Source organism: Leptonychotes weddellii, chromosome 12 (genome assembly GCF_054177405.1).
Source record: "Leptonychotes weddellii isolate Sample4059 chromosome 12, ASM5417740v2, whole genome shotgun sequence".
Lineage (NCBI taxonomy): Eukaryota > Metazoa > Chordata > Mammalia > Carnivora > Phocidae > Leptonychotes > Leptonychotes weddellii.
Genome location: NC_138380.1, coordinates 37,545,951 through 37,573,347, shown reverse-complemented (window position 1 = coordinate 37,573,347; position 27,397 = coordinate 37,545,951). Strand labels below are relative to the sequence as shown.

General features: G+C 34.4%; 1 protein-coding gene across 4 annotated transcripts in view; it reads left to right on the top strand.

Moving 5' to 3' along the window:
- SEPTIN7 (septin 7) overlaps window positions 1-24,381 on the top strand; it is an 89,620-nt gene extending 65,239 nt beyond the window's left edge. For all 4 annotated transcript variants that reach the window (XM_081800276.1, XM_081800277.1, XM_081800274.1 and 1 more), the window contains 7 exons: window positions 2,678-2,778; window positions 3,691-3,825; window positions 8,874-8,991; window positions 12,145-12,237; window positions 13,329-13,425; window positions 14,899-14,950; window positions 19,714-24,381. In XM_081800276.1, coding sequence (XP_081656402.1) covers window positions 2,678-2,778; window positions 3,691-3,825; window positions 8,874-8,991; window positions 12,145-12,237; window positions 13,329-13,425; window positions 14,899-14,950; window positions 19,714-19,843 — 726 coding nt within the window. In that variant the 3' untranslated portion in view covers window positions 19,844-24,381. The remainder of the gene's footprint in view (window positions 1-2,677; window positions 2,779-3,690; window positions 3,826-8,873; window positions 8,992-12,144; window positions 12,238-13,328; window positions 13,426-14,898; window positions 14,951-19,713) is intronic.
- Window positions 24,382-27,397: the final 3,016 nt, after the last annotated feature.

Here is a 27,397-nt window from a genome sequence, read left to right as displayed (position 1 = left end):
GCCTGGTGATGGGTATTGAGGAGGGCACGTTCTGTATGGAGCACTGGGTGTTATGCACAAACAATGAATCATGGAACACTACATCTAAAACTAATGATGTAATGTATGGGGATTAACATAACAATAAAAAAATAAAAAAAAATATATGGGCTTTGCTTAGTAATAAGGAACCAGAAAGGGTTTGGAGTAAAATTGGGAGATGATTCATGTAGAACAATTGTATTTTGCATCAGTTTCTAACATATAGTTCTGTGTCATTTAAAAGAGTTACTAGGTACAGGGATGGAATGATTACTTTGGATATTTCTGCTTTAGTGACAGTTACCATAAATGAATAAGCTGTTTTTATGAAGGAATGGAAGCAAATTCAAAATATATTGAGATGTTGGAGATTGACCATTTTTTTAGTTGATATATAATGACAGCTTGATTGTCTTTTGACTAGAGGACAACCATATATATAAAATACAAACTTTATAAGTCACATGACATAATATAATTTTAAAATTTTCTTAAATAATTTTTACTTAACATAATTTTTTTAAGTTTTGAAAATCTAACACTGGTAAGTCTGATTATTTCCTCATTTTGCTTTCTCATATTATGAGCGTAACCTCGTATCAGACTAGATGTATTATCTTAGCTATGTGGTGTCAAACAGTGGTCTTCTAAGCAATGCACATCCATTATTGATACTGAAAATGGCCAGGAAATATTAAGAACCCTATTTATTGATATCTACTTTTTTAATCTACAGAGAATTAATACTGTGTTAATACTTATTAACAGATTTACAATTGTATATATTTGGTAGATATAAATAAATATATTTGGGATGTTCAGAATTTCCACTGGTGGTTCACACTAGGATTAAAGCAGTATAAAGACCTTTGGTCTAAAAGATAAGACCTTTGCCTCTTATTTGTCTAAAAGATTAGAAGCCCCTCCATCGACATACATGTCCAAATCTCAGGCAGTGTTTTCAATTTTAACAAGATTTTTTTTTTTGTATTTTTTTTTTTTTAACAAAATAACTTTTGGGGCGCCTGGGTGGCTCAGTCGTTAAGCGTCTGCCTTCGGCTCAGGTCATGATCCCAGGGTCCTGGGATCGAGCCCCGCATCGGGCTCCCCGCTCTGCGGGGAGCCTGCTTCTCCCTCTCCCACTCCCCCTGCTTGTGTTTCCTCTCTCGCTGTGTCTCTCTCTGTCAAATAAATAAAATCTTAAAAAACAAAACGAAAACTTTTGGTTGCCATAGATCTGTACTGTCCAATTCAGTGTCACCAAACCACATGTATCTATTTAAATTAAAGTTGATTCAAATTAAATAGTTAATTCAACTCCTCTGTTGCTGTAGTCACATTTCAAGGGCTAAGTAGCCACCATGGCAAGCATCTACTATATTGGACAGTGCAGATACAGAACATTTGCATCATCTCAGAAAGTTCTGTTGGACAGTGCTACCACAGACTTTCTTGCTCAGCAATCTCAGTCTTAGTTCCTCTGTCTCTTCATGCTAGCCTCGGTAAAAATTGCCAAAGGAAAATGGAAAGACATATCTGTAATCCCAAAAGATACACCTAACTTTTTCTGCCTAGAAATTAGTCACGTTTCCTTTCCAAAACGTAAATAGCTGAAGTTGCTTTTCACATGTTGATGATTTTTCCCTTAAATCTTACAGTACTTAATTCCTTAATTCATACCATCTTATGGCAGTTAACACTCAAAATTTGAGTCTAATTCTTCTCTCTTAAATTAGCCTGTCAGTATACGTAGAGCCTGTAGTCTTAATTAGCCCTTGATATAAATGTACATTGAATGAAAACTTGTGTTTTTCTGGGGGCAATATTCCCCTTTTCTGTTTGAATCAGTGTTTACTTTATCTAGCAGGAGCATATGCCCAAGATGAATGATTTATATGTTCTGATACACAGCTTGGGGTTACAGAAAATCTTAGATTGTAGGAGGAACTGTTGGCATTGTTTAAGTCCAATACCCTTTCTCAAATAGAATATTTTTACAAATTGTAAAGAGAACCAAAGATTTTAATCAGAGTTAGTAGGATTTTTTTTTTTTTTTTTCTTTTCAGTGCCTGCACCTTTGCTGATTGCTTTGGTCTAAATGTGCAGTATAATATTTGAGAAGAGAATTGGATCTTAGCCATATCAAACACAAGTGTAAATAATTATGGCCATGCTGAGAAAGATTTGGGAATGGTAATAAGTTAACTTGAGTAATTGATTTGGACCAAACTAGAAGGAGATAGTCCAGGAAAACATTTACTGTAAATGGTACATAGATATACTTGTCTGGTTAATTGCATTTGATTTCTATGAATTACCAAATCATTCAAGCACATTATTTATATTATTAGATATGCATTTAGATTATATGAATATTATATGGCTTTAGTGACTATTACTTTTTCTCAGTTCCTGTTTTCCTTCTTTATGTCAATTATAAGCCATAATCCCACTATTTATATATGTGCTTTTCTTTCAAGTAACCAGGACTTCTAGTATCCGCAGTAATTGATTCTAAAGAAAATGTGGGGGTGGGTATTTTGTTTGTAAAAATTTCCCAGTTGGTTTTGATTAATGCTCATCCCCTGCCTCTTACCTTGTAGGAAACCACAGGTGTAATGTGTGGTATTAATATCTGTACCAATGACTCTTACAGGTGGAACAATCCAAAGTTTTAATCAAAGAAGGTGGTGTTCAGTTGCTGCTCACAATAGTTGATACCCCAGGATTTGGAGATGCGGTGGATAATAGTAATTGGTAAGAAGGGTTGTTGTCACTGCTTTATATTGCATTTGGAGTATCGGTGGTTAGACTTTTTCTGCTTAAGATTTTTAAACTACTCATTTTAGCAAAAGTCACTGAACTTTTAAGTGATATGACTCGAGTTCTTTTACCAACTTTGCCACTTACTTGAAAATGTTGCTTAACTTCTTGGAACTGATTTCTATAAAATGGAGATAATACCTGTCATAGAATTATTTTGAAGACAAATTCCAAAACAGTATAGATACAAGCATTCTCATTATTATAAGGAAGTTAAAACTTTCCATTGTCTACTATAATTTTATCCATTTATTGTATATATTATTTTCTATCACATCCTAATTTAAACCTAATTTTAAATGTTCAGTTTTTCCAAGTCATAAGTTAAGAAAACATTCATGACATTCTATTTGGAAATAATACCTTAGTATCTTATAAACAATATTTAAATTTTTCTTTGAGTACCACATTGTTTTTGAAGTAAATTTCTGTGTCAACTTTTAAAACACCTAAATAATCATGGAACACTACATCAAAAACTAATGATGTACTATATGGTGACTAACATAACATAATAATAATAAAAAAATACCTAAATAGATTCATCATGAGGTTTTTGTATTATTTAATCTTATACTACCAGTGCAAATAATATGATAATTTGGTTGTGCTTTGACTATATAATTAATTTTCTTTGATTTGGAAAGTTTAGAAATAATGGAATCAAGATTTATTAAATGTAATTAATATTTGTTTTTGAATCAGTATAGGTAGAAAAATTTGAGATCTCTTCCACTGGTTTGATTGGTTTTGCCCATTTAAAAATATTGATTACTCGAACAGTCATCAGTTGCACATTCATATGTAAATTGAAACTTAATTATTTTATTTATCTGCTTTCTATAGCTGGCAGCCTGTTATTGACTACATTGATAGTAAATTTGAGGACTACCTAAATGCAGAATCTCGAGTGAACAGACGTCAGATGCCTGATAACAGGGTGCAGTGTTGTTTATACTTCATTGCTCCTTCAGGACATGGGTCAGTACTTTGATACTTCTGATAACTTGCTTTTGCTTATTATTACTGAACTTTGGGTGCATGTTTTAGTAATCCAGATCTCTGTGGAGTACATTTAACTACACCAGTTGTGAAATCCCAAATTCTATATAAAAATGGCTTATAAAAAACACTTTTTAAGTCCTAGATGAGCTAATTTTACTTCTTAGTTCACACATAAGGCTTTTTTACCTGCTTCACTATAAGAAACAGTGTTTCCATCATGGTTTAATGTCTCAGTGTGGCTAGTTTAGCTTCCCCTTTTGACCTCTTGCCACAAATTGAACTACCAAATAATGAGGAACAGCTATAACAATTAGCTTAGACATATTCTAAGAAACTCCAAAGATGTTTTTACTATGGATCTGATGGAAAAGGTTATAAAAAAAATTAAGAACCTAAGTTCTTATGTGCCGTTTATTTCTTCACTAAGTTTCTTTGACTCTGTTTCATCTTAGCTATCACAATCATATTATTTTTCATATCATCCGTGCTAACCTTCTACTTATTAGGAGTTTAAATGTAAGTATCTGGACATTCATATGATCTGATTATTCTTTTTGTTAGTATGGCCAGCCTCTATTCCTTTTTTTATAGTTTGTACTTCCTCTGTCATTTGAGTAGATATGTGTCACTGTCAACTGCAGATGTTTGTATTTATTCTCCTTCAATCTTTTTCTTTGGGTAGATGACTCTGCATAGCTCAGCCACCTGATGATTAGAGCTGCTATCTCTCTACCAAAAAGAACCGGAATATTATATAGCATCACACTAAATAGCATTACACCACCTCAGATTACAGTAGTATAAACCAGTTCCTTCATAACAGTACCTTTCTCTTCTATTTTCTGCTGCTTTCTCCACCATTTTCCTAGATAAGCTAATGCTCATTATCATTATCGTGGTTGAGCAAAAAGTCTTAATTATGTAGTTTACCATTTTTGCACTGTCAGATTGTAGTGGTGCAAATGTTTCTTCTTTTGTTTCTAATATTCTTCTACAGTGTTCTTAGAAGTTTACATATTTAATGTGCAAAATTGACTCATCTACTTAAAAGGCTCAAAAAAATAATCTCAAAAACACAACACACTATATATAGCCTTTTATGAGTACTTGCTAGCTTCTTCCTGAATTTATGTACTTTTTTTTAATCATTCTATTTTATCTATTGTATCTATCTATTTTTATCATATCATTAACTTGTTAGGGCTTTTTCTTGGAAGCCAACAAGTAAAATCTTAACTACACTGTAGTCACTAGAAATTGGTCAGTTTTTATCCAGTTTTATTATTTTAGATCTTTTGGACCCTCTCCAAGATTTAGTAATTCTCATGAAATCACATTCCTTCCATCCCTGGGGGAAAGTATATTTCTTAAAATTACATGGGAAATAAGATTAAAAAAAATTTTTTTTTTTTTTTAATGATTCAAACGATGTGTAGTAGCTTTGGGCCATTTCTTACTTGTCATGAGAGATGGGGGTTCAAAATTTTTATTTTCTAGGCATAAAAATGTGCTTTTGAATAGTTTCTCATCTTAACTACTTTTAGGCATGGAACAAAGTTTTACCCATTGGTATGTGTTACTGTGGATTAAGTAAAAGAATAAAACACTGAATTTATGTAGAGAGTTCTTGATCTCCTGTTCACTACAGACTGAAATTCTATGCAGTCTAATAGATGAATCAGGGCCTTTCTGTCTTATCTGGGTAGTCCCTGGATTCCCTTTTTTGAGGGGTCCTGTTTTGGAGTAATTATAAATTGGTCCAACATTGTATTTTCAGTGTCCCCCACCTCAGCCCACCTAGTGTCATCACTAAACACAAGACTGATTTATGATTTCAGGAATTGTTGCTTCATTTTCTGTTCAGTGATTGGTAAAGCTATTAAAATTAAAAACTGACTTGGAACTTGAATTTTAAAATGGTATTTTTACCCTTTTGAATATTGATTTCCATTTAAAAAAAATCAGTGTCATTCAGTGAGTTTTATACAGAAGATTTTTTCCCCTTAGAAATATATGTATGTGTATATATTATAAATATTTGTCATTTGCCCTGTAGTCATTTTATTTTGTTGTAGGCTTTGAGGTTAAATAAATAAAATAGTCTTTTCCCTCTAATGTGGGTTTATCTTCTAGAAATTCTATAAAGGACTTTCCATTGTTTAAAACTAAATTTCTTGGAAAAGATGACCTGAAATAAAACTAAATGGACAGAGGAAAAATTTCAACCAGAATGTAATCTACATGTGAACTAAATGTTTTCTGCTGTTGACATTTTGTAAGCTTCTGAAATTTGTATTCTAATTTAAAAGGGCAGAAGGGTTTTATCGGGGCTTTTATAAAGGTTTTACCTTTTTTCCCCTGAAGTTTAATTTTTAAACTGATTTAAATGTTCTTCAGCCTTGTTGTTTTATATTTAAGAAGTTGACTTTACCCATTTCCTTCTCATTGTTGTTTTTTAGTGTCTTTTTCTTTAAAAGTTGAGATAATAAATATTCAGCAAGTGCTGTTTTACTTTTAAGTGTAAAACCTTGTTAACTTAGATTTTGATTTTAATATTTTATATTAAAATATTAAAATATTAGATTAACTGAATTCTTGTCTGTTACTGGTTTAATGAGGTGGTACTGGTGGTAACTTAAATTTGTCATGAGTATAATCTGGAAAATGAACTATAAAAATTTACAGATCTGAGACTGATTGACCAGGCCATGGCTTTTATATTTAATGTTGTATGTAATGACTGATGAAGAAAAGCAAAACTTAAATTTTTTCAAAGTTGGTTATGTTCTTTCAGTTAGCACTTATGAAATAAGGGTGCTGTTTATAGATAATACAGTGTTATTCCAGCGACAATCTCTTTTCTGTAGTGTTCCCTATTCTCTGAATGCCAATATCACATTTCAAAGGATTCAGGATAAGGAGAATTAGAATAGGAGGTAGGTGTCTTCTCCATACCTGCCTTCCTACTCCATATCCCTATCTTTCTGCCAGTCAGCATCACTACCACTAAGAGGTATAGTATTATTTATTATTTGTTAGTAAAAAGGAATACCTCTTTAGTCTCTGGGTCCCCGACCTCCCCACTACTTATACATATATGTATATACTCCCACACACAATATGTTTATTTAACTATAGTACTCTAAAAGAACTCTAACAAGGGCTTTCTCTTTATTTTATATTAATAAAATTCATAATTAAACTAGATCTTTTTTCCAGTTGTTTTTAAGGTTTGTAAGTTAAGGAATAACAATTTAGAATGCTATTTCTATGAAAAATATTCCCATCTTCATTTATTTTTGTGGAATATTAATTTTTAGCCTATAATATATTCTAAATGTGAAGAATTTCTTTGGTTTTCGTTTAGAGTTATTCAAGAACATAAGGAAAATCACAGCACCTTACTTTTTTGGTCAGCAAATATTTGGATACCTCAGGTGTCGAACTGTAATAGGTGTTGGAGATATAGATATGAGACAAAGCCTTGCTCTTAAGGATCTTCTAGTGAGAAGATGGGGAAAACAGATACACAATATATGACAAATTAAGTGTTGTGACCTCTTAGAAGATGCCTAGCGTTAGGTTGGAGAAATATTCCCAGAGGAAATGAGAATTATAAGCCAAGTCCTAAAGGACAAAAAAGAATTAGGCAAGCCAAGTAGAAGGGGGATGGGAATGGAGTGTGTTTTAGGTAGAGGCATTAGCCCATGACCAGTGGTCAAAGTATGGGGCTTTTAAGGAATCATAAGTTCAAAAAGGCTGGCACATTATAAGTAGGAGATGGCAAAAGATGGTAAGGGATGTTAGGAGATGAAGACAGCCAGAAAGGCTGTGTCTTCACAGGCTTTATAGGCCACACTATCCAAGGAATCTGGCCTTTGGTAAGGTTTTCAGTCAGGGAAATGACTCATTCAGATTGGATTTTAGAAAGACCTTTCTGATTGTAGTGTGTATGGTTTGGAGGGAAACTGGGTGCATTCTAATAATTGTCCGTACTAAAAAGGTCTTAGTGGCCTGAACCGAAATAATATATTTATTTGTTCAACAGGTTTTGGGAAATCTTTGGGAGTGAGAATCAGGAGGGAGGAACCCTCGGTTTCAGTCTTGAGTAGTTGGGTGGATTGTAGTACCATTCTCAAAAATAGAGAGCACAGAAGAGGAGGGAAAATTTGGGGGTTCAGATGAGCTTTTGATTTTGAACTAAAATTGGATGTCTAAGTGGTATTTCTACTGGGTGAACACAAGTCTGCAACCTAAGAATGAGATCTGAGCAGGATGTGAAGATTTGAGACTCCTAGAGGATGATAGAAGTCACTGTGGTCAATGCTAAGACTACAGAATGCAGAGTAAAGAGAGAATGTAGTATAGAGTACTCTGAGGAAGGTAACTCTTAAGGGACTAACTTACAGAGACGATCCTAATAAGTACCCTAAGGAAACAGCTTATGAGAGAGTAATGTCCAGTGCTGCGTAATGGGTAAATATAAAAAGTAATGGTAAACACCACAATATCTATGAGTTACTGATGCTAATTATATTAGGAGCATGGCAGTATATGGTGACCTTCTTGAAAGTATAACAACAAAGTGAGAGCAGCAGCCAGATTGTAATGGGTAAGAGGGATAGTGAAGAAAATTCTCTTTTGAGCCTTTTATCTGACATCAAGAATGGAATGTGGGATTCAAAAGAGGACTATCATTTTTTATTTAAAAACAAAACAGATTTCCCAAATTTTGAGTAGTAAGTACAGAGGCTATTCTAGGAAAGCCTATTAGGAGCTTCTCTGGTTTTTCTAATTCCTCTTTAGGGCCAAAACCCTATGACCAGGGTGTTCGGGGAGGAGTCAAAGCCTTCTTAGCCACTGCAATGCTTATTGAGGTCCTGTTCTACCTAACTGTTGCTGGCCCAATACATCTTGGTTCTGATAAGTAAGTAGTCCCAGTGTATTTAATTGAGCACTGGGGATGTGAATGATCTATTCCGCCAAATTGATCATTCAATCATATTAAATATTGTGTATTTCAGACTTAAACCATTGGATATTGAGTTTATGAAGCGTTTGCATGAAAAAGTGAATATCATTCCACTTATTGCCAAAGCAGACACACTCACTCCAGAGGAGTGCCAACAGTTTAAAAAACAGGTGAGAAAAGGAGCTTGAATTCTTCGGTTTCTTATACCACTCATGTAATTTGCAGTTTTTGTATTTTCAGTTTAATGTACGTGTATTTCTCTTGCTACTTTACTATATGGTCATTTATACTGTATTAAAAATAACTCTTGAAAATCATCTGCCTGTTTTCTCCTCAGAGCTCTTATCCACTATCAGTAGTGCCCTTATCCTTTGTCAATTTAAATGACTCTTTTAGATGTTACTGTTACATCACTCCTCTCCACACCCTTTAGAATTATATTTTTTTTAAATATTTTATTTACTTGAGAGAGAGAGCGCACACGTGGGTGGGGGTGGGGGGAGCAGCAGAGGGACAAGCCGACTCCCCGCTGAGCAGGGAGCATGACAAGGGGCTTGATCCCAGGACCCTGGGATCGTGACCTGAGCCAAAGGCAGATGCCCAACCAACTGAGCCACCCAGGTGTCCCTAGAATTATTTTTTTAGACTGAATTCCCAGGAAGAGGATTACTTTTTGAAAGGGTATGATTATTTTATAGTTCTTTTTTTTCCCCCATGTTGTCATGGTGCTTTCGCACTAAAACAGATTTTTTTATAATGAGTGTATTTTTTCAATGCCTTGCCAACATTGTCATTTTATTTTTAAAACTTTTTTTGGAATTAAGTGGCACTTAATTATTTCTTTAACTTTTAATTTCCCAGAAAGGCTGAACACTTTTTAAAGCAGGGGTTTACTTTTTCCTCATTGTGTTTGATTTGTTATATATAACATTTTTTGAAATGTAATGTGAATTTCTGGAGCTGTGCTTCTATACCAGTAGTCTATTTTTTATTTTATGCCAGTTGTAGTTTTTAAACTGCAGCTACTTTAAGTAGACTCCACTCACAGCATGGAGCCCTGTGTGCAGGACTTGAACTCAGGATCCTGAGATCAAGACCTGAGATAAGATCAAGAGTCCAATGCTTAACCAACTGAGACACCCAGGTGTCCCATACTGTAGCTACCTTGTGTAATACTTAAAAATAGGTCTTAGAGTTAGTTATCTCTTACTGTCTTTATAAGCCCCCTTTGTAACAAGATACTTTGTTTTTGCACTTCTTTCAATATGAATTTTAGAATACCTTGAAACCTACTACAAAAACAAAAATCTGGGGGCACCTGGGTGGCTCAGTTGGTTAAGCAGTTGACTCTTGATTACGGCTCAGGTCATGATCCTGGGGTCCTGGGATCAAGCCTCGCATCGGGTTCTGCACTTGGCAAGGAGTCTACTTGAGGATTCTCTCCCTCTCCCTCTGCCCCTTCCCCTGCTTGCTCGTGCTCTCTCTCTCTCAAATACATAAATCTTTAAAAAAAAAAAAAAAAACCCAAATCTGTTGAGATTTGCTTTGAGATTATGCTATATCTGTATATTTTGGGAATGTTTTAATTCATCATTTTTATTGTATTTGTATTTCTACTAGGAGTATATATTTATTTATTTTACATTTATTCACTCCCATTTTTATTTTGTAATGTGCTTTTTCTAAGTTCAAATACTAATTGTTTCCCAAATCCAGTTACTTCAGATAATGAGAAGGGAGAGGATTTTTTCCTAAGTACTGCTATGCATAATCTTTAAGAGCCAGACAAAAATATGTTTTCTTTTGTCTTTTTATAAAATACAACCAAAACCTATACCAACATAACTCCTCTTGGTTTGTGTGTATCTTGATATGGAATTGTACTAAAAACTTAGGGATAAAAAAGATGAATAAACAATAAAGTCTACTTCCAAATTCGTCACTTTGTAGTAGTTGTACAATATTTTTTTTTAATATTCTTTAAAAGTGGTTTTTAACTACAGGGTGCCTATCAAAATTATCTGGAGAACTTTTTTAGAATGAGCTATTGGGGGGCGCCTGGGTGGTTCGGTTGGTTGAGCGCCCAACTCTTAATTTTGACTCAGGCCATGATCTCAGGGTCGGAAGATGGAGCCTACTTAGGATTTCCACACACAACCCTCCCCCCCCGCCCCCCCACTTGCTTGCTCTCTCTAAAAAAAGAAACAACAGAGAAGGAAAATGAGGTTTGGACTGTATCCTTACCAATTGGTTTTATAGATTAAGGTAGAGCTTTGGCATTTTTAATGTACGACCTCTAAGAACCACTGCTCTTAGAGCAAGCCACTAGTGTTTCTTTTTTTTCTCCTAGTCATATATTTGACACTTCATCATTTATTCTCAGATTTTTCTCTATATAGATACATACCCCAATTGTAAAAGATATGTGGTCCTTCTCTGTGGCAGTTTTACCTCTACCTACTTTGTTTAGGGCCCCTTTATGCTGCTGGGGCCCCCTACAGTGATGGTTGGCTGAAATACCCATATAGGCAAGGACTTAGTTCTGGGTATATTGGCCATTGGTTTATTGTGAGTTTGAGTAGGGTAGGTAGTTGAACATTATTTGGGTGTCTGTGTTCTGTTTAGAATTTGGAGTGATTTGGAATTAGTTTGAAGTAGGTAATTTCTGATGTTATTAATAAGTAGCCTTTTATCCCCCCTGCATTTTCCTTATTAACTCCTTAGCTTCTTAATTTCCAGGGTGTGTTTTTTCTCTGTGTACTTGCCTGATCTTATATCTGTTGCTCCTTGATTTGTGTGTACACAAATGTACATGCAAGGATATTTTCTGGTCAGCATGCAGATTTTTCTCCTGGAGCCAGGGCTGTACTTAGTTTCACTTACCTTTACCAAATTTTACTAAAAATTTAGGTGAGTTGAAGCTGTGTTGATTCAGCTGAATAAAACAGTTTGAGGGTTCTATCTAGAGAAAGAAGGTCAGTCAAATTATAAATAAATGATGTAAAACCATTATAGTAGAAATCAACTAGAGAAAGCCCTTTCTGGAATCTTACATCATTTTTAGATCTCTTTTGGTATTATAACCATATAACTTTAATAATTCTGAAGAAATCAGATTTGGGGAATAGTATTTATATATCAACTTCATAGTTTAAAAAAAGATCAGCATAGTTCTTTGCTTTTAGATTATAGTTTTGCATCACTGAAAAATAGTAAAGGAATTGGAGCTGAGGAATCAGGAATTTAAGAAGAGTATAATACAAATAAAGCTAATCTACTAATTATGTGTGGTGCACTTTTGCTAACTTCCTCTTTCATTTTAGATAATGAAAGAAATCCAAGAACATAAAATTAAAATATATGAATTTCCAGAGACAGATGATGAAGAAGAAAATAAGCTTGTTAAAAAGATAAAGGTAGGTTTATTCCCATATATACACTAAAATGTTTTAGGGCCTTAAAACCACTGAAATATCCACTGAAAAGATAAAAAGTATCAGTTGTTTTAAGTAGTTGGCTTACAAAATGAATAGGGAGATTATTCACTGTTGAATTCAACTTTGCAATTAACTTTGTTGAGTGGCTGTTATATGTAATAAGACATTGTGTGGAATAGATGAATGGCATAATCTCTGTTTTATAATCTCTGTCTTCGATTTTCAGTTAACTGGTTTTATATTATGTAATTTTCCTCCTTAAAAAACAGGTAATGAGAAGGGAGAGGATTTGTTCCTAAGTACTGCTATGCATAGTCTTTAAGAGCCAGACAAAAATGTTTTCTTTTGTCTTTTTATAAAAAAAACCCAAAACCTATACCAGCATAATTTTCTGTTTTTTAATTTATAGTCATTCCTAAGTACCCTGAACCTTAAAATGATGTATTAGTTAATGGCATTATCTAAGCAAATAATTATCTTGGAATAAGGAAATACATATACCTGACCAATGAAAAATTTCTGCAGTTTTATAAAATAGTCATATATTTTATATATTCTTAAATATTTCTGGAAGCTACAAGAATTTTGAAAGATTGTAGTGTGAGTTAGTCTGGATGAATACAGATCAAGTCCCCCAGAGCCGGCGTTCCACAGATTGAGTTTAGCACATGTAATATTCCCTGCTTCCAGGGCTTTTAGGGTTAGTTTGTGATCAAATAGGCAGGCTAGTCACAAGCCTCATTTTTTCCAACTGCCGTTTGTTTTTTTACCCTTTTTAAATTTTTCAATATGGGACAGTTTCATTTGGAGATTATCTTTTTAACAGGTACTTTGATGAGTGAAGTATATATGCCTTAGTATTCTTAAATTTTCAGAGAAAATATAATTTTATTCATTGTTTACATTGATGAGAATACCATGTAATGACAGTTTTAATAATAAATAGTAATTGTGAATGGCCTATAAAAGTAAATACAGTAACTGTCAAAGTAATTTCTTTTTTTGGTAATGTGTTGAGTAATGTAAACTTCTTTATTCTTGAATTTGAACAAGAATACTTTGTTTTATAGGACCGTTTACCTCTCGCTGTGGTAGGTAGTAATACTATCATTGAAGTTAATGGCAAAAGGGTCAGAGGAAGGCAGTATCCTTGGGGTGTTGCTGAAGGTAAGGTTTTCTTCAGTGAATGGCTTTCTATAAGATCTCACAAATGTGATCAAAAATTTGTATTTCACATTGATATATTCTAGATTTTCAGATAGTTCTGAATTCAGTTTCATTTAGCCTCATATGCTCCTAAGTACATTCCAGTTTTTCAGACCTTGTGTTCTACCAAGTCAGACAAGTAAGTATGTGTTAATTTTGTAATACTTTCCAAGTTACTTGTCAGTATCCTCCGTCCCATCATTAAATCTACTCCTGTTTTCTTGTTTGAAAACATACTTACAGTGCAAGAATTCTTTAGCTGGGGCCCAAAGGTTGCTGCCAGGGGATCTAATAAATCTTCTAAAGTTGAAAATAAATCTTCTAAAGTTGAAAATACTTTCGGAGAAAAGGACTCTCACTTTTATCTGAGTCTCAGATGGGTCTGGGACCCTCAAGAATGATTGAGAACAACTGTCATTTTAAACTGAATTAAAACATTCATAATATCCTTTCCTTGGGATAAAAGTCATCTTTTCTTGGCATCACATCTTTAGAGTAAAAAAAAATCACTGTTAAGAGATACTGTACTAATTTTTTAAGGAGTTTCAAATACCAGTAAAATCTTAGTTTATAGCACCAAACCTCAGAAGTCTTCTTGGCAATAGACATGTTTCCCCAAATTTGTGTTTATTATACTGGGTTTGACCTAATATTTAATCTTCTGTGTTATGGTAACTTGGAATCAAGATTGAATCATGATTGTTTTATCTACTTGTTATTAGTTTGAAAAATTCTATAATTTTTAGCAGATTGTTCCAAGTTATTGTCCTTATCAGCAGTTTTCCCTATCTGTGAGAGACTGTACTCGTTCCCAGCTCTCTGTCATCCCCTGGTAACCTTCAGTTGCTGAGCTGAGGCTTTAGAACTTTTACATTCCTTGGAAATATGTGATGAAATTGCTTTGTTTCTCTAGTTTTAGTACCCACCCCAAACCAGAATGTTCTTATTAGTGATTCATTTTTTAAAAATAAAGAACCTTTAAAGTTCTTGACTCATGTTTTTATTTTGGCCACCTTAAGGAGGCTTTTCTGAAGTGATTCCCCCTCAACCCAACATTAAGCTTTTAAAATACATTTTATTAGGGAATAAATATAGTGTCTTACAAATGAATACACAGTCTCCCCTTTCAGAGTTTCAAAATTGTTTGTTTCTGGAGAGCTCATTTATTAGGTTTATATATTTTATCATTGAGGATTATACTACAATAAATAATACTATAGTACACTTGTTTGGCATGCCCTTAAATTAAGTACTGTGTTAGTGTTTAAACTGTAATGAAAAGTTTTGATCTAATGAAAAGTAGTGAAAAGTTAATGAAATTTTGCATATTCTCTCATTGTAACACCCCCCCCCCCCCATATTCTGTGAAATTTCCTTTGAAAAGACTTGGCTTAGTAGAAATAATGTATGTGTGTTTTTTTTTTTTTTAAATAGTTGAAAATGGTGAACATTGTGATTTTACAATTCTAAGAAATATGTTGATAAGGTAAGTTTGAGCAATGATGAAAATAAGTGTTTTTCTTTCTCAGAATAAAGTTAGAATTAGATTTAGTTTTTGACTTCTATAAATATAGCTAATTTAAATTGATATTTTCATTCTAGCACTAAGTAAGCACTGCTTGGAGACAACTTGGATTATTTTGCCAAGGTTTTAAACTTGTTAGCAAAAATACAAAATAAGCTGTGTTACTAGACATGTATGGGAAAATGAGTCTCTTTATTGTTAATAGTAAACGAGATAAGGAAAGGAAGAGGCTTTTGCTCTTGTGAAAAACTTGGGAAAACTGTGGAAGGGAAGGCTAGGCTTTGAGTCAAAAGCTAGTCTTTGAAGTTAAAAGGTACACAGCCTGGCAGCTGATGAGTGGGGCATTTTTGGTACTGGAACACAGTGAACAAAACTGATCTTCCTCCTAGGTGAGAAAACATTACTCCTGAATTGTACCTTGTGCAGCTGATGAAAGAGAAGGAAAGCCTGTGAGAGTAGGACATTGAGCTAATCCTGATTAGAGGACTGGGACTTGAATTAAAAAAGAAACAGCAAAGAGGAAGCCAGAGACATTACTGGGCAGGAAACAGGGCATCAAAATGAGCTTCAGTGTTTTCATGTTGAGATAAATTCCTTCCTCTTGCCACCTCATAACCCTTTCCCCACTTCTCTCCACCTCCATCTTGCTTGCTTCTCCAGGCCCTCACCACATATTCCCTTCAACCTCCAGTCTCCCAATACACAGGAGTATCTTTATCTACATAGAACTATTAACATGCATATTGATGATAAATTGGAAATCATGGAACAATAAGGTTATTCTTACGAGTGAGGGGGGAAATTTAAGTGAGTCAGACTGCTACCTCAAGAAGTACACTAAATATCAGAGTAAATTTTGAAATCAAAGAGATTGCCATGTTATTAGTCTTTCTTAAAGAAGCTTATAACTGGGTTTTTTTGGTAGGAAGGAGATGATAGGGTTGATTCAGCAGTTGGGGTTGCCAGGCCTCACACCATGAGAGAACAGATGCATACGAGAGGGGGGGGTCATTTGTCTCAGCTTTGAGAATATAGCATTTCAGTTTCTCTTATGAACTGTTCCCTTTCTCTTCCATTCTTAAGATGTGACTTCAAAAGAACTAATAATTGCTTACAACAGTATATATGTAGGGAATGTTTTTATAAATATTGTCAGTGCATTCTCTCTGATTTTATTCTTTTCCTCAATTTTAAATCCCCTATGCAACTTGCCCAGTGCTTGACACAGTGGTATTCTATAACTTCATCTTGTGTATTTTTTAAATATGCAGTCAATAATTGCCTGCATAGCTAAAATACTGTAGAAGGGAAGGCTAGTTACTGAGCCAGAAGCTAGAGTTTGAACATTTGAAGGTGCATAGCCTGGCAGCTGGTGAGTAGGACTCACTAGTATAAAAGGATTACAGAACATATGGACCATTCCTGCAGGAAGATTAAGCATAGGAAAGCTGCAAGACAGTCATACATGTATGAAAATACAAAAAAAAATTCTGAAGTTATATAATATAAAGCAGATATGTGCCATGAAATGAATACCTGGATGTATTAAAGGAATTCAGAGTAAGTGGTATATTTCATGGAGTGGGTCAGGTAAGAAAGGATTCATAGAAATAGATGTCTTAACATAGATTAGGATAAATACAGTCATTCAGTGATGATTGTGAGATTGGGAGTGGTCCTGTTTAATATTTTTATCAATGAGTAGGATGAAGACCTTGCTTTTCAGCTCCTGAAGGTAGATGGTTAGGTGATTTTACTTAATGAGAAATTTATTTGTTCAATTTGCTGCAGCACATTTGTTTTTCTTTCCTAAAGCATAAATGTTCACTTTTGCAAGATGGTTTTACTTTGCTTCTTCTCATAAGTTTTCATTTACAGTTTTTACATTTAAGTGTGTGAAACATCCTTGAAGAGTATTATAGTCTGAAAATGAAAAGCTTGGGGCACCTAGGTGGCTCAGTTGGTTGGGCGTCTGCCTTTGGCTCAGGTTATGATCCCAGGGTCCTGGGATATAGCCCCACATCGGGCTCCCTGCTCGGTGGGGAGTCTGCTTCTCCCTCTCCCCCTCCTCCCCCTTTCTCTCTATCTCTCACTCTCTCTCAGATAAATAAATAAAATCTTAAAAAAAATGAAAAGCTTAAGAATATTTTATTACTTTTCCTTGTAACTTTGGAGTAGAGGTAAGAAAGATATATATTTAATGTAGTTCATGTCTTTAAAGGCACCTAGTAGATAATAAATACTGAAAGGAAGGAAATAGCAACACCAATATTCCAGATGTCTATAAATTCTAAGTAATTGAAATCTTGCAGATTAAAGTTAGGAATATTGTTGCTTCTATGAAAGACCCAAGTTCAAAGAAGTGTCATTTTGCTCATTAAGAGAACTGGCTATTGCAGACAAACCAAGGAAGACAATGGAAAGGAAGAAAACTTGATACAGATATTTTCAAGGTGTGGTGATGGACAGTGTAGAAATCAAATAGAGAAAGAAAACAAAAGGAGAGAAGAGAGGGCTGTGATATCAACAGGGGGAAGTGGAAAAGATGAATAAGTTCCTGAAACTGGAGAAAACTGTTGCTAATTACTGATTTTAAGAGTGGAGGATTGAGTCAAATCTTAAAAAAAATAAAGTGAACATGTTTAAATAAGTGGAAATAGAGCCTTTTATATCCTGGGAAAAAAAAATCAGAAATAGGTAATTATAAAGAAGGTCATTTTAGTAAAAGGAAAAAATCTTTCATTGTCTGAAATGTTAGATGGCATTAACGAAAGTTGCTTAAACAATGAGTAAGTCCGGCTTATTTTTATTTCATGCATCTTTTATTTCAACTATTAAGTGCTCCATCCACCTCAGGTCCTTTAATGATTTTTCAGTGATTCAGTGTTGAGGTATCATCTATATGTAAAATTATAAAACACTTACTTTACATTGGCACAGTTACTTATTTTTATTCTCTACTTAGAGAAAGTGGTAACAGTAGTTTATTCCAGAAAATCAAGTGTTTACCTTACCTCAGCTTTAATATTTAGTTACCGATTAAGGGCCTATTTTTTTTTTTTTTTAAGATTTTTTAAAAATTTATTTGACAGGGTACAAGTAGGCAGAGCGGCAGGCAGAGGGAGAGGGAGAAGCAGGCTCCCCACTGAGCGGAGAGCCCGATGTGGGGCTCTATCCCAGGACCCTGGGATCATGACTTGAGCTGAAGGCCGATGCTTAACTGACTGAGCCACCCAAGGTGCCCCTTAAGGGCCTATTATGTGCTATCTGTATCAAGAGTACAAGAAGTGATGGCAAAAGTGTTTCTTATAAAGGGGAGCTTACAGTAAAATTGAAGAGGTTGTATGGTGTTATCCATAACATACACTGGTACCAAAAAATGAATGACAAGCAAGGAGAAAATTGTCACGGGTTAGAGTGACTTGATTTCAAGGCTGGAAAGAGAGCTTTCAGAGCAGTGGGACTCTTAAGTTTGAAGAGTCAGTGACAAATTAGCATGAGCTATTCAATCTCAGCCAGTGGATATGCTAGGAATAAGGAGCTGCCTCACTTGACTGAAGTGGAAAGGGATGGTGATGGCCATGGAGAAGATAAATGCGTCAAGGAATAGAGCATAAAGGAACCATGAGACTTGGGGAAAACCCAGACTTAAAGTACTCCTTAGGATGAGTAAACTATCAGAGAACTGCATGAAAATGTCCGTTAGTAGGAGATAAATTAGAGTAATTGAAAATCACATTATGTTCACAAAGGGAAAGTAATAGTAAATGTTTTCTGGATATCAGGAAGAGTGAAAACACAGTATACCTCGGGGCGCCTGGGTGGCTCAGGTAAGTGTTGGACTTGATCTCAGCTCAGGTCTTGATCTCAGGGTCATGAGTTCAAGCCCCGTGTTGGGCTCCACATTGGGCGTGCAGCCTACTTAAAAAAAAAACAAAAAACACCAACAGTACACCTTCTTGTTTGTTTCCTGGAAGGGAGGTGGAGGATGGCAGAGGCAGGCATGGATGATATGAGGAAAGGGAGAATCAGACGATACAGAGTACTGCCCCTCCAGGTGTGTCCTTTCCCTGATTTGGTAAAGGATATCATTGAGCCGCTCAGAGTGTCCTTCCTTAGCTTCTAGAGTCATCAAGGAGTGAGGAAATTGTCTCATGTATAGTTTATTTCATATATGTATTGATTTTATATATGATAGAAATACTATGAGCAAAATTCATTTAAACAAAATACCACATTCACTGAACAGTTTGAAGAAACAGAAATTTACTGTAAATTATTTTCCTCAGTTTGAATCCAACTTGATATGTGATCTAAAGTGTTCATATGTATTACTTTAATAAAAACTCAAATAATAATAAAAACAACCAGTTTCTTTTAGGTGTATGAGTTTCAGCAAGAGCTAATCTCCTTTCTCTAATAAAATAAAATATATACTATGTACTATGAATACTTTTCTGAGGAAATGCCATCCTTTAGTAACTGCTTTGAGAAGATTTATAACTCTTAAACTCATTTGGAACCTAAATATCCACTGGTTTCAAGTTTAGTATGTTGTATCTTGCTCTGCCTTGAGTGTAAATGAAGACAGAGGAATGCTCTTCCTTAAGAATAGTCTTTTGCTTGTTTTAAGCCTAGAAATTTTTGTTTTGGTAAAATTTTGAATTTACATCAAAGCTTTCTTCATAGAAGCAAACTGTTGATATGATATTTATTTATGACAGGACACACATGCAGGACTTGAAAGATGTTACTAATAATGTACACTATGAGAACTACCGAAGCAGAAAACTGGCAGCTGTGACTTATAATGGAGTTGATAATAACAAGAATAAAGGGCAGCTTACCAAGTAAGTATACCTTGTTTCCTCCAGAAAGGATATCATTTATGTAGTAAATAATCATATTGTTTCATCTTCATCAAATTCTTCTTGGCTACTCAATAGAAAATTGGGATAATATTCTTTATGCACAATAGCAGAAATTTATTATTGTTAAGCTTTGTTTTGGCAGTTTTATATTTTACTGTTTGTCACAGGAAGTATTTTATTACCTTGTTCCTTAAGTGAAAGAGCCATACATTCTCTTCTGGTCATTTGCCGTCGTGTTTGTAGTCCATACACCACTCACTTAATAGATCCCCAATTAGAAATCAAATGGCTCCTTTTGCAAATACAGTTTTAAAAGTTTTTATTTTAATTCCAGTTAGTTAACATACAGTGTTATATTCATGTCAGGTGTACAATATAGTGATTCAACAATTCCATACATTACCTGGTGCTTATCATGACAAGTGCACTCCTTAATCCCCATCACCAATTTCACCCATCCCCCCACTCACCTTCCCTCTGGTAACCATCAGTTTGTTCTCTGTAGTTAAGAGTTTGTTTCTTGGTTTGTCTCCCTCAATCTCTCTCTTTCTCTTTTTCCCTTTTCTCATTTGTTTCTTAAATTCCACATGTGAGTGACATCATGTGGTATTTGTCTTTCTCTGACTGACTTATTTTGCTTAGCATTATACTCTCTAGCTCCATCTCTATTGTTGCAAATGGCAAAAATTTCATTCTTTTTTTATGGCCGAATAATATACTCCCGTATCTTTTTTATCCATTCATCTGTGGATGGACACTTGGGCTGCTTCCATATCTTGGCTATTGTAAATAATGCTGGTATAAATGTAGGGGTGCATGAAACTGAATACATTCTTTTAAGGGAAGAGGACAGTTATGACCAAGATCTCTTAACCCATTTTGCTTTTAAGATAAACATTCTGTACTCTCTTTAAGGAGACTAAATACAGAGCTTCTACCTTTTATTATGTCTGTTTTGAATAAACCATTTTAGTAGCAGAGTTTTCACTAACATTGTACAGAAACAAGGGAAAGGACCAAACAAAAGGAATATTTAGGTGAGTGTAGTCTTGGTTACCTTCTCCATCCCTATTCTGTATTTCTAGGGAGTAAATTAGCTTGAGTTTGGATTTCTTCTCTTGGTTGTTAAAGTAGTGTGAGTGACTGACAAGTGTGTAGCTTATATACTGCTAAGCTAGTATATATCTCAAGCTGTGGTGGTTTATGATGGGGTAGGAAAATGAGATGTGTAAGGAGGGCTGTGAGTTAGCTGGTATAATTCTTGGTAGCAGTACCTGTGCCCCATTTTTCCTTTATTTGGGACTGTTGAAGATCATAAGTATTTTACAAACCACCATTTTAACAATATGTGTACATTTGTAGCCAGATGTTATCTACTGTTAGAGGATAATCCTGAAGGATCATCTGTACAAATAATGAAAAAGGCAAGTTTTGCAAAGTAGCAGTATAGTACTGTCTTTTATAGTGGTCAGCATTCCTTATAATGGAAAAGAAGAGTGTTCCTTTTTTCTTTTTTAGTTATGTCTCCACAATGGCCCTAAATTCCAGAAGGAAGCAAAGCATTAACAGTCACTGGCAGCTCTCTTTTAAAACTGATCTTAGATCTAATTCTATGTTTATTTCCTTCTATGTTTTTCTAATGATGTTGGAGTCATAGACCCTTTGAATTAGATTTCTTCTTATATTGTTACTTAACTTTGAACTTCTCCACATGCTGTTAACGTGTTTGTATTTGAGGAACTTTACTGATCAACTCCTAGGTTTTCTGGTTTTAGTGGTCTGCTGAGAGTGATTGTTAAAAAGGTAAATTTCTAGGTTTAATCATTGGCAAGAGATTCTGATTCAGTAGATGTGGGATGGACCTGAGAGCTTGTATTTTTAATAAGCACCTTGTATGGTTTTGATACAGGGTCCTTATTCAGTGTCTGCTTTGCAAAACACTGACTTTTAGGAATTTATTACTGCTGTTTTAAAAATTGATTTGGTTAATATTTCAACAATGTGTTTATATTTAATGTACAAGATTCTATTTGAGGTAAGGTTCAGTGCACGAGAAAAAGACTTTTATCTATTTCTTTTTAAAAGCAAAATTTGTATTGGGCAACTTTTGCGGAAAAACATAAGGATCCATCATAGTAAATATTGTTCATAATTTCCTAATCCATTTTAAATGCATTTCACCAGCTTATGGACTTTTTAACTGTTTAAAAGAAAAATGTGAGTAGTTAAAGCCACTGATAATTTTATATGTGAAAAGAAAATGTACTGTCAGTACCTATTATTCATTAAATATATGCAGTTAATGTTTGATTTTTTTCTTCTACACATTTTTTCATGTCCTACAAATAAAGAATTGTTTCCACATTTCAAGTATAAGGCTTTTAAAATAGTGCTATTGTGATATTTCTGCTGTTGGATTCAGGTAAGACAATTCAGAGAAAAATCGTAAACCTTATAGTGTTGTTAAAATTCTTTTGCATAAATAGAATTCAGTGTGGATTACTTGAGTTAAACTATATAACCCAGGCAAAAACATAAAAAGTAGAATACTGCTGGAAATCTGTTTCTTAATGAAATGAATCATGTCCAGACTTTTATCTATGAAAATGATAAAAATGTACTGCTAAAAAGCAAATTGCCCTAGGAGTTAGTATATTATTTTATATTAGTAGTAAGTAGAAAAGTATCTTTTTAAAGATTGAACCAAATGGAGAGTGGCATGATTAGATAGATATTGGTATAATTTATTACAATAGGTTTTTACTACTTTATTGAATAATATACTGAATCTGAAAGAAGTCACTTGGAAGTTTTATCTATTGAGTATATGTTATATTATCTTGAAAATGTTAGCAATTTCAGAAAGCATTTCAGCTGAATTTTTTGTTGTTTAAATCAGTATCAACTTACGGTGCTTTAGCTGATGTTAAGTGCTATAAGCTAAGGAGTCATCCCTGAGTAACTGAAAAGAATGGCAATTATTTAAATATGTGATACAGGCAAATATGAGTTTAGGCTTCTTAGTGATGTTCTAGTTGTATTGCTCTCAAGGGACTCTTCCCTCCATAGCAGTGTATCCTTTGATGATATTGACAGGGAGAGGTTAAGGTTGTGGGGGTTTGGAATGGAAGAGGCAGAGTCATTAAACAAAAATTGCCACTTCTCCAACCACCTCCCTCTACTATGAATCTGAACTCAGCATCCCTGCATGGACCCAAATATTGCATTTCTAACACCTAACATCACAGTTAGCCCTTAATAGAAGCATGTTTAATACTGGGAGATACAGATACATAATCTGTGGGATTACGTTATAGTACTTTGATTAATCACTGAAAGAGATTGCTCTCCTGTCACCTGGGGGTTTTCAGACTTCCAGTTACACCTGGCACAGTGTACCTCAGGTAAGGTCTGGTTAAGAGGGAGTAAGTTTTTCTTCTGTAAAGTGAGAAATGGGCTATCTATAACTTGGAAATTTTCAGTCAGATCACTTTAGGCAAGACTTTGTGTGGAAGTTGAGGATCTGGAAATTGATTCTCTTAAAACTATACAGGCTCAAGTAACTCTTGGAAGACTTGATATAAATAGTTTGAAGACCACTGAACTGGACAATCTCTTTGGTCCTTAAAAAAAGAAAGGTGGTCATTTTATCACTTTATCACTTTGCATGGTCTCTAAATAGCATCTGCAGGCAATTTGAGGAAGAAATAAAATTGATAATAAGGTCATTTATTTATCTACTGATTGCTAATGGACCTATGTTTTTTTCATTGCCCTCATACAGTATTTATACATGCACAAATTATTAAAAATACACAGTTATATTAACCTTTGTATGGCAGTATATACTCCACAAAGTGCTAATCACAGTTTTAGAATATAAGCTATTTTTTTAAGCATTAGGTAGTAAACTAGGTTAATGAATCTTTCTTTTTTTTAAGATTTTATTTATTTATTAGAGAGAAAGATTGAGAGAACTAGTGGGAGGAGGTGAAGACGGAGAAGCAGACTCCCTGCAGAGCAGGGAGCCTGATGCAGGACTCGATCCCAGGACTCTGGGATCATGACCTGAGCTGAAGGCAGACACTTAAACAACTGAGCCACCCAGGCACCCCATTAATGAATGTTACATTTAATTTTCTGAGGCAGTTTTGGATGGACTATAGAATATACTGAATAGTAGTTAAAAATATTTGGTTTTGTATTTCAGTTATTTGTATATCTGAAAATGTGCCTTTCTGTTAGGTTAGTAGTCCTAGAATGATTATATTTTGGAAAGATCCTAAAACAAGATTTAGACATCACATTGTACATCTTAAATTTATGCAGTATTATATGTCAGTTATATTTCAGTAAAGCTGGGAAGAAACCAAGGTTTAGATTATGTGGTTAAAATCTGAAAAGGAGCTGAGCTTATCTCATCAAATACTAATTTGCTTCAAGACCAAAGTCTGGGAAAGTGGGCACTATTCCTAGCAGCTATTCAGGTATTGCCTGTATCATTGGCAAAGAACATATCAAGTCACCAGTTTAAATACTTCTTAAATCCTTAGGGAGTGTGTATCTTGTTCACCCCTGACTGGAGAGTGTGGAGGGTGGTAGGCAATTGAAAGTAACAGAAAGGGAGGTCAAGTTTCAGATCAAAGAAGATTCAACAAGGGGTTGTAAAGGAAAAGGAGGAAGAATTAGCAATATCCAAATAGTAGATCTCTTAAAGGAAGGTGATTCCCAATAAGGGGAAGGTTAACTTACTTGCTTCCTTATTTATTTATTATTATTATTATTTTTAAAGATTTTATTTATTTATTTGACAGAGAGAGAGACAGGGAGAGAGGGAACACAAGCAGGGGGAGTGGGAGAGGGAGAAGCAGGCTCCTGGCTGAGCAGGAAGCCCAATACGGGGCTCGATCCCAGGACCCCGGGATCATGACCTGAGCCAAAGGCAGACGCTTAACAACTGAGCCACCCAGGCACCCCTATTACTATTTTTGATAAACCTGCTTTTTCAAGTTCTTCCTTGGTTGTCTTTTGTATGTTTTACTTAAAATCACATTTGATTGGTGACTCTTTTATGAACTGTTGTCTATCATTGGCACCAGTTATGACAGTTGGTATCTTGTTCCAAGTTGGGCATACCCTGTTACCTCTTTCCCATATGTTATTTTTCTGTTTTGAACAGCTTTCTCCATCTGTAAGCTTGGGAAAACTTTATGGATAACAAATTCCTAGAAATGACTAAAAATACAGGTTTCCAAAAGCTGATTCTCAGCACTCTTTTGGTACATAAAAGTTTTCATTGAACGAGAAATAAAGACAATTTTCTGAAATCTTCCGAAGTTTTTAAAAAAAATTATTCAGTTGTATCTTTTACTCTTTGTTAAAATGTCCTTTCCTGAAAATATAATGATAATGAGTAGTATTGTTTTACATTTGGCTATGATGCTGTCACTTGGCAAAATGAAATGTTGGTATTGTTTCCCGAAATTTTGGTAATTTTTATTGCTCTTTGAAATCCATCTAAATGAAATTCCTTTGAAAATTTTTGTATGAAAGTTGCTACATGTCTGTGTACATAGTGGCCTACTGACCATTGGAGCAAAAGTATGTGAATGTATTTGTTTAATGTGTTCTTCAGGAAATGGTAATTTAAATGAAATGTGGTTGTCTTCTGTTATACTCAAAATATGGGTTGTGTAACACAACCACAGTTAGAACTTACTAGGTCAGCCTTGTGTGGTCCTTGCTGTGATTTTGCTGTTTGTCACATGAAAGGGTGAGTCATCTGGTGGCTTTCAGGAACTATAACCCTTTAAAGAGATGCCTAGAAGGAGTTACGTTAAATCTTTGTGGATTTAGCGTATATGCAGGCTATGTTATACCTTTTCGTTTCTTTTTATTCTTTCACCAGGCCTTTTCATTTCTTTGGCTGAGTTGCTTTAAATTTCTCTGAGAAGTTTAAGTGTATAAGCTTTAGCATATCTATGTATGTAAAGAAGAGTTTCCATTAAAAAGCAGTTAGGCTATAATTAAATGCTTTTTCCAGCTATCTAGTAAAAAGGTTTTATTTGGGAAAAAATGTTTAATGTGATGAAAAAATGACCCTTCTTCCTGCGTTTTCTACATTGTAAGCATAATTTTGTATTACAGTTTTTTAAATATCACTTTAATAAAGATGACTAGCAATGAGGTGCTAATTTAAAAATTAAAGAGATTCGAAAGATCATTTTTACTGGTAAGAGGCTTCAGAAAATCCATTTATGACCATTTTTGTTAAACACTGGAATATCATTTCATTTGGTCAGGAGTCCAGTATTTTGACAAGACTGAAAAACTTAAAAGTATCTCAATATGAAATACTGCAAAAAATTTTTTTTAAAGTACACATACTTAAATAGGTCTAGAAATTTGAGCAGGCTTTCAGAAGATAATTGCACAGTGTGTTTATTTTCATAATTTGGTATAGTAATTACTAACGGAATTTTTGGAAAGAAATTAACTAGCTTTAACAAATTTTGCCATAAACTTATGTTTTAGGGCACATACCTTAATTAATTAATTGTGAAATCTTTGAATTTGCCTTTAATTGTTGCTTTTAGTATGGTTTACTCTTAAGTGTTCAAGTCTCTATTTTCTGTTCTTTTAGATATGACACAGTTGAAGGCATGTAAGTGGTTATTTGTTTTTCCAAAGACAAGCAGTTTTAGGATGTAGAGATTTTTAATATTTAAAATTTGAATTTAAAAGCAAATTTCAAAACATAGCCTGTTGGTCTGGAGTCTTCTATTTTCCCCCTCGAGTTATTTAAATAAAAATCGAGATGACAGTGTTTACTTTTGGTTAGTTGGTAGCCTGTTCATGTGCAAATTATATGATAAATTATTTAAATTTACATGAATTGCCTTCTTCCTCCCAAGGATAAAATTAAATGAGCATTTTATAGATAGGTTATTGTAAGTAAGAATATATATTAAATTTTAAAATTACTCTTAGTTTCTAATTTATTTAATATATTTACAGTTTCGAGCTATGTTTTCAAATTGCAACAATATTGTTGGATAATCTCTCTTGCTTAAACATACATATTCAGTTAACACTGTCAACTAAAAAAATAGTTATTAGATTATTTCTTTAATTCTAGAGTCTTAAGACATGTTGGGGGGTGGGAGAAGTGAGGTTTATAGACCCTTTCAAAATCTAACAAAAGCTTTGGACCTTCTCACCAGAAAAATGCTTGCATGGACACACAAATTTGGTATGTCATTTCAGGGGATTCATTGGCATCAGCCCAGGAGATCCGAAGCCCCTTTATTAAAAACACCTGCCATATCAGGGAACTCCAAATCAAAACCTCAATGAGATACCACCTCACGTGAACCAGTCAGAGTGTCTAAAATTAACAAGTCAGGAAACGACAGATGTTGGCGGGGATGCGGAGAAAGGGGAACCCTCCTACACTGTTGGTGGGAATGCAAGCTGGTGCAACCACTCTGGAAACAGTATGGAGGTTCCTCAAAAAGTTGAAAATAGAGCTACCATA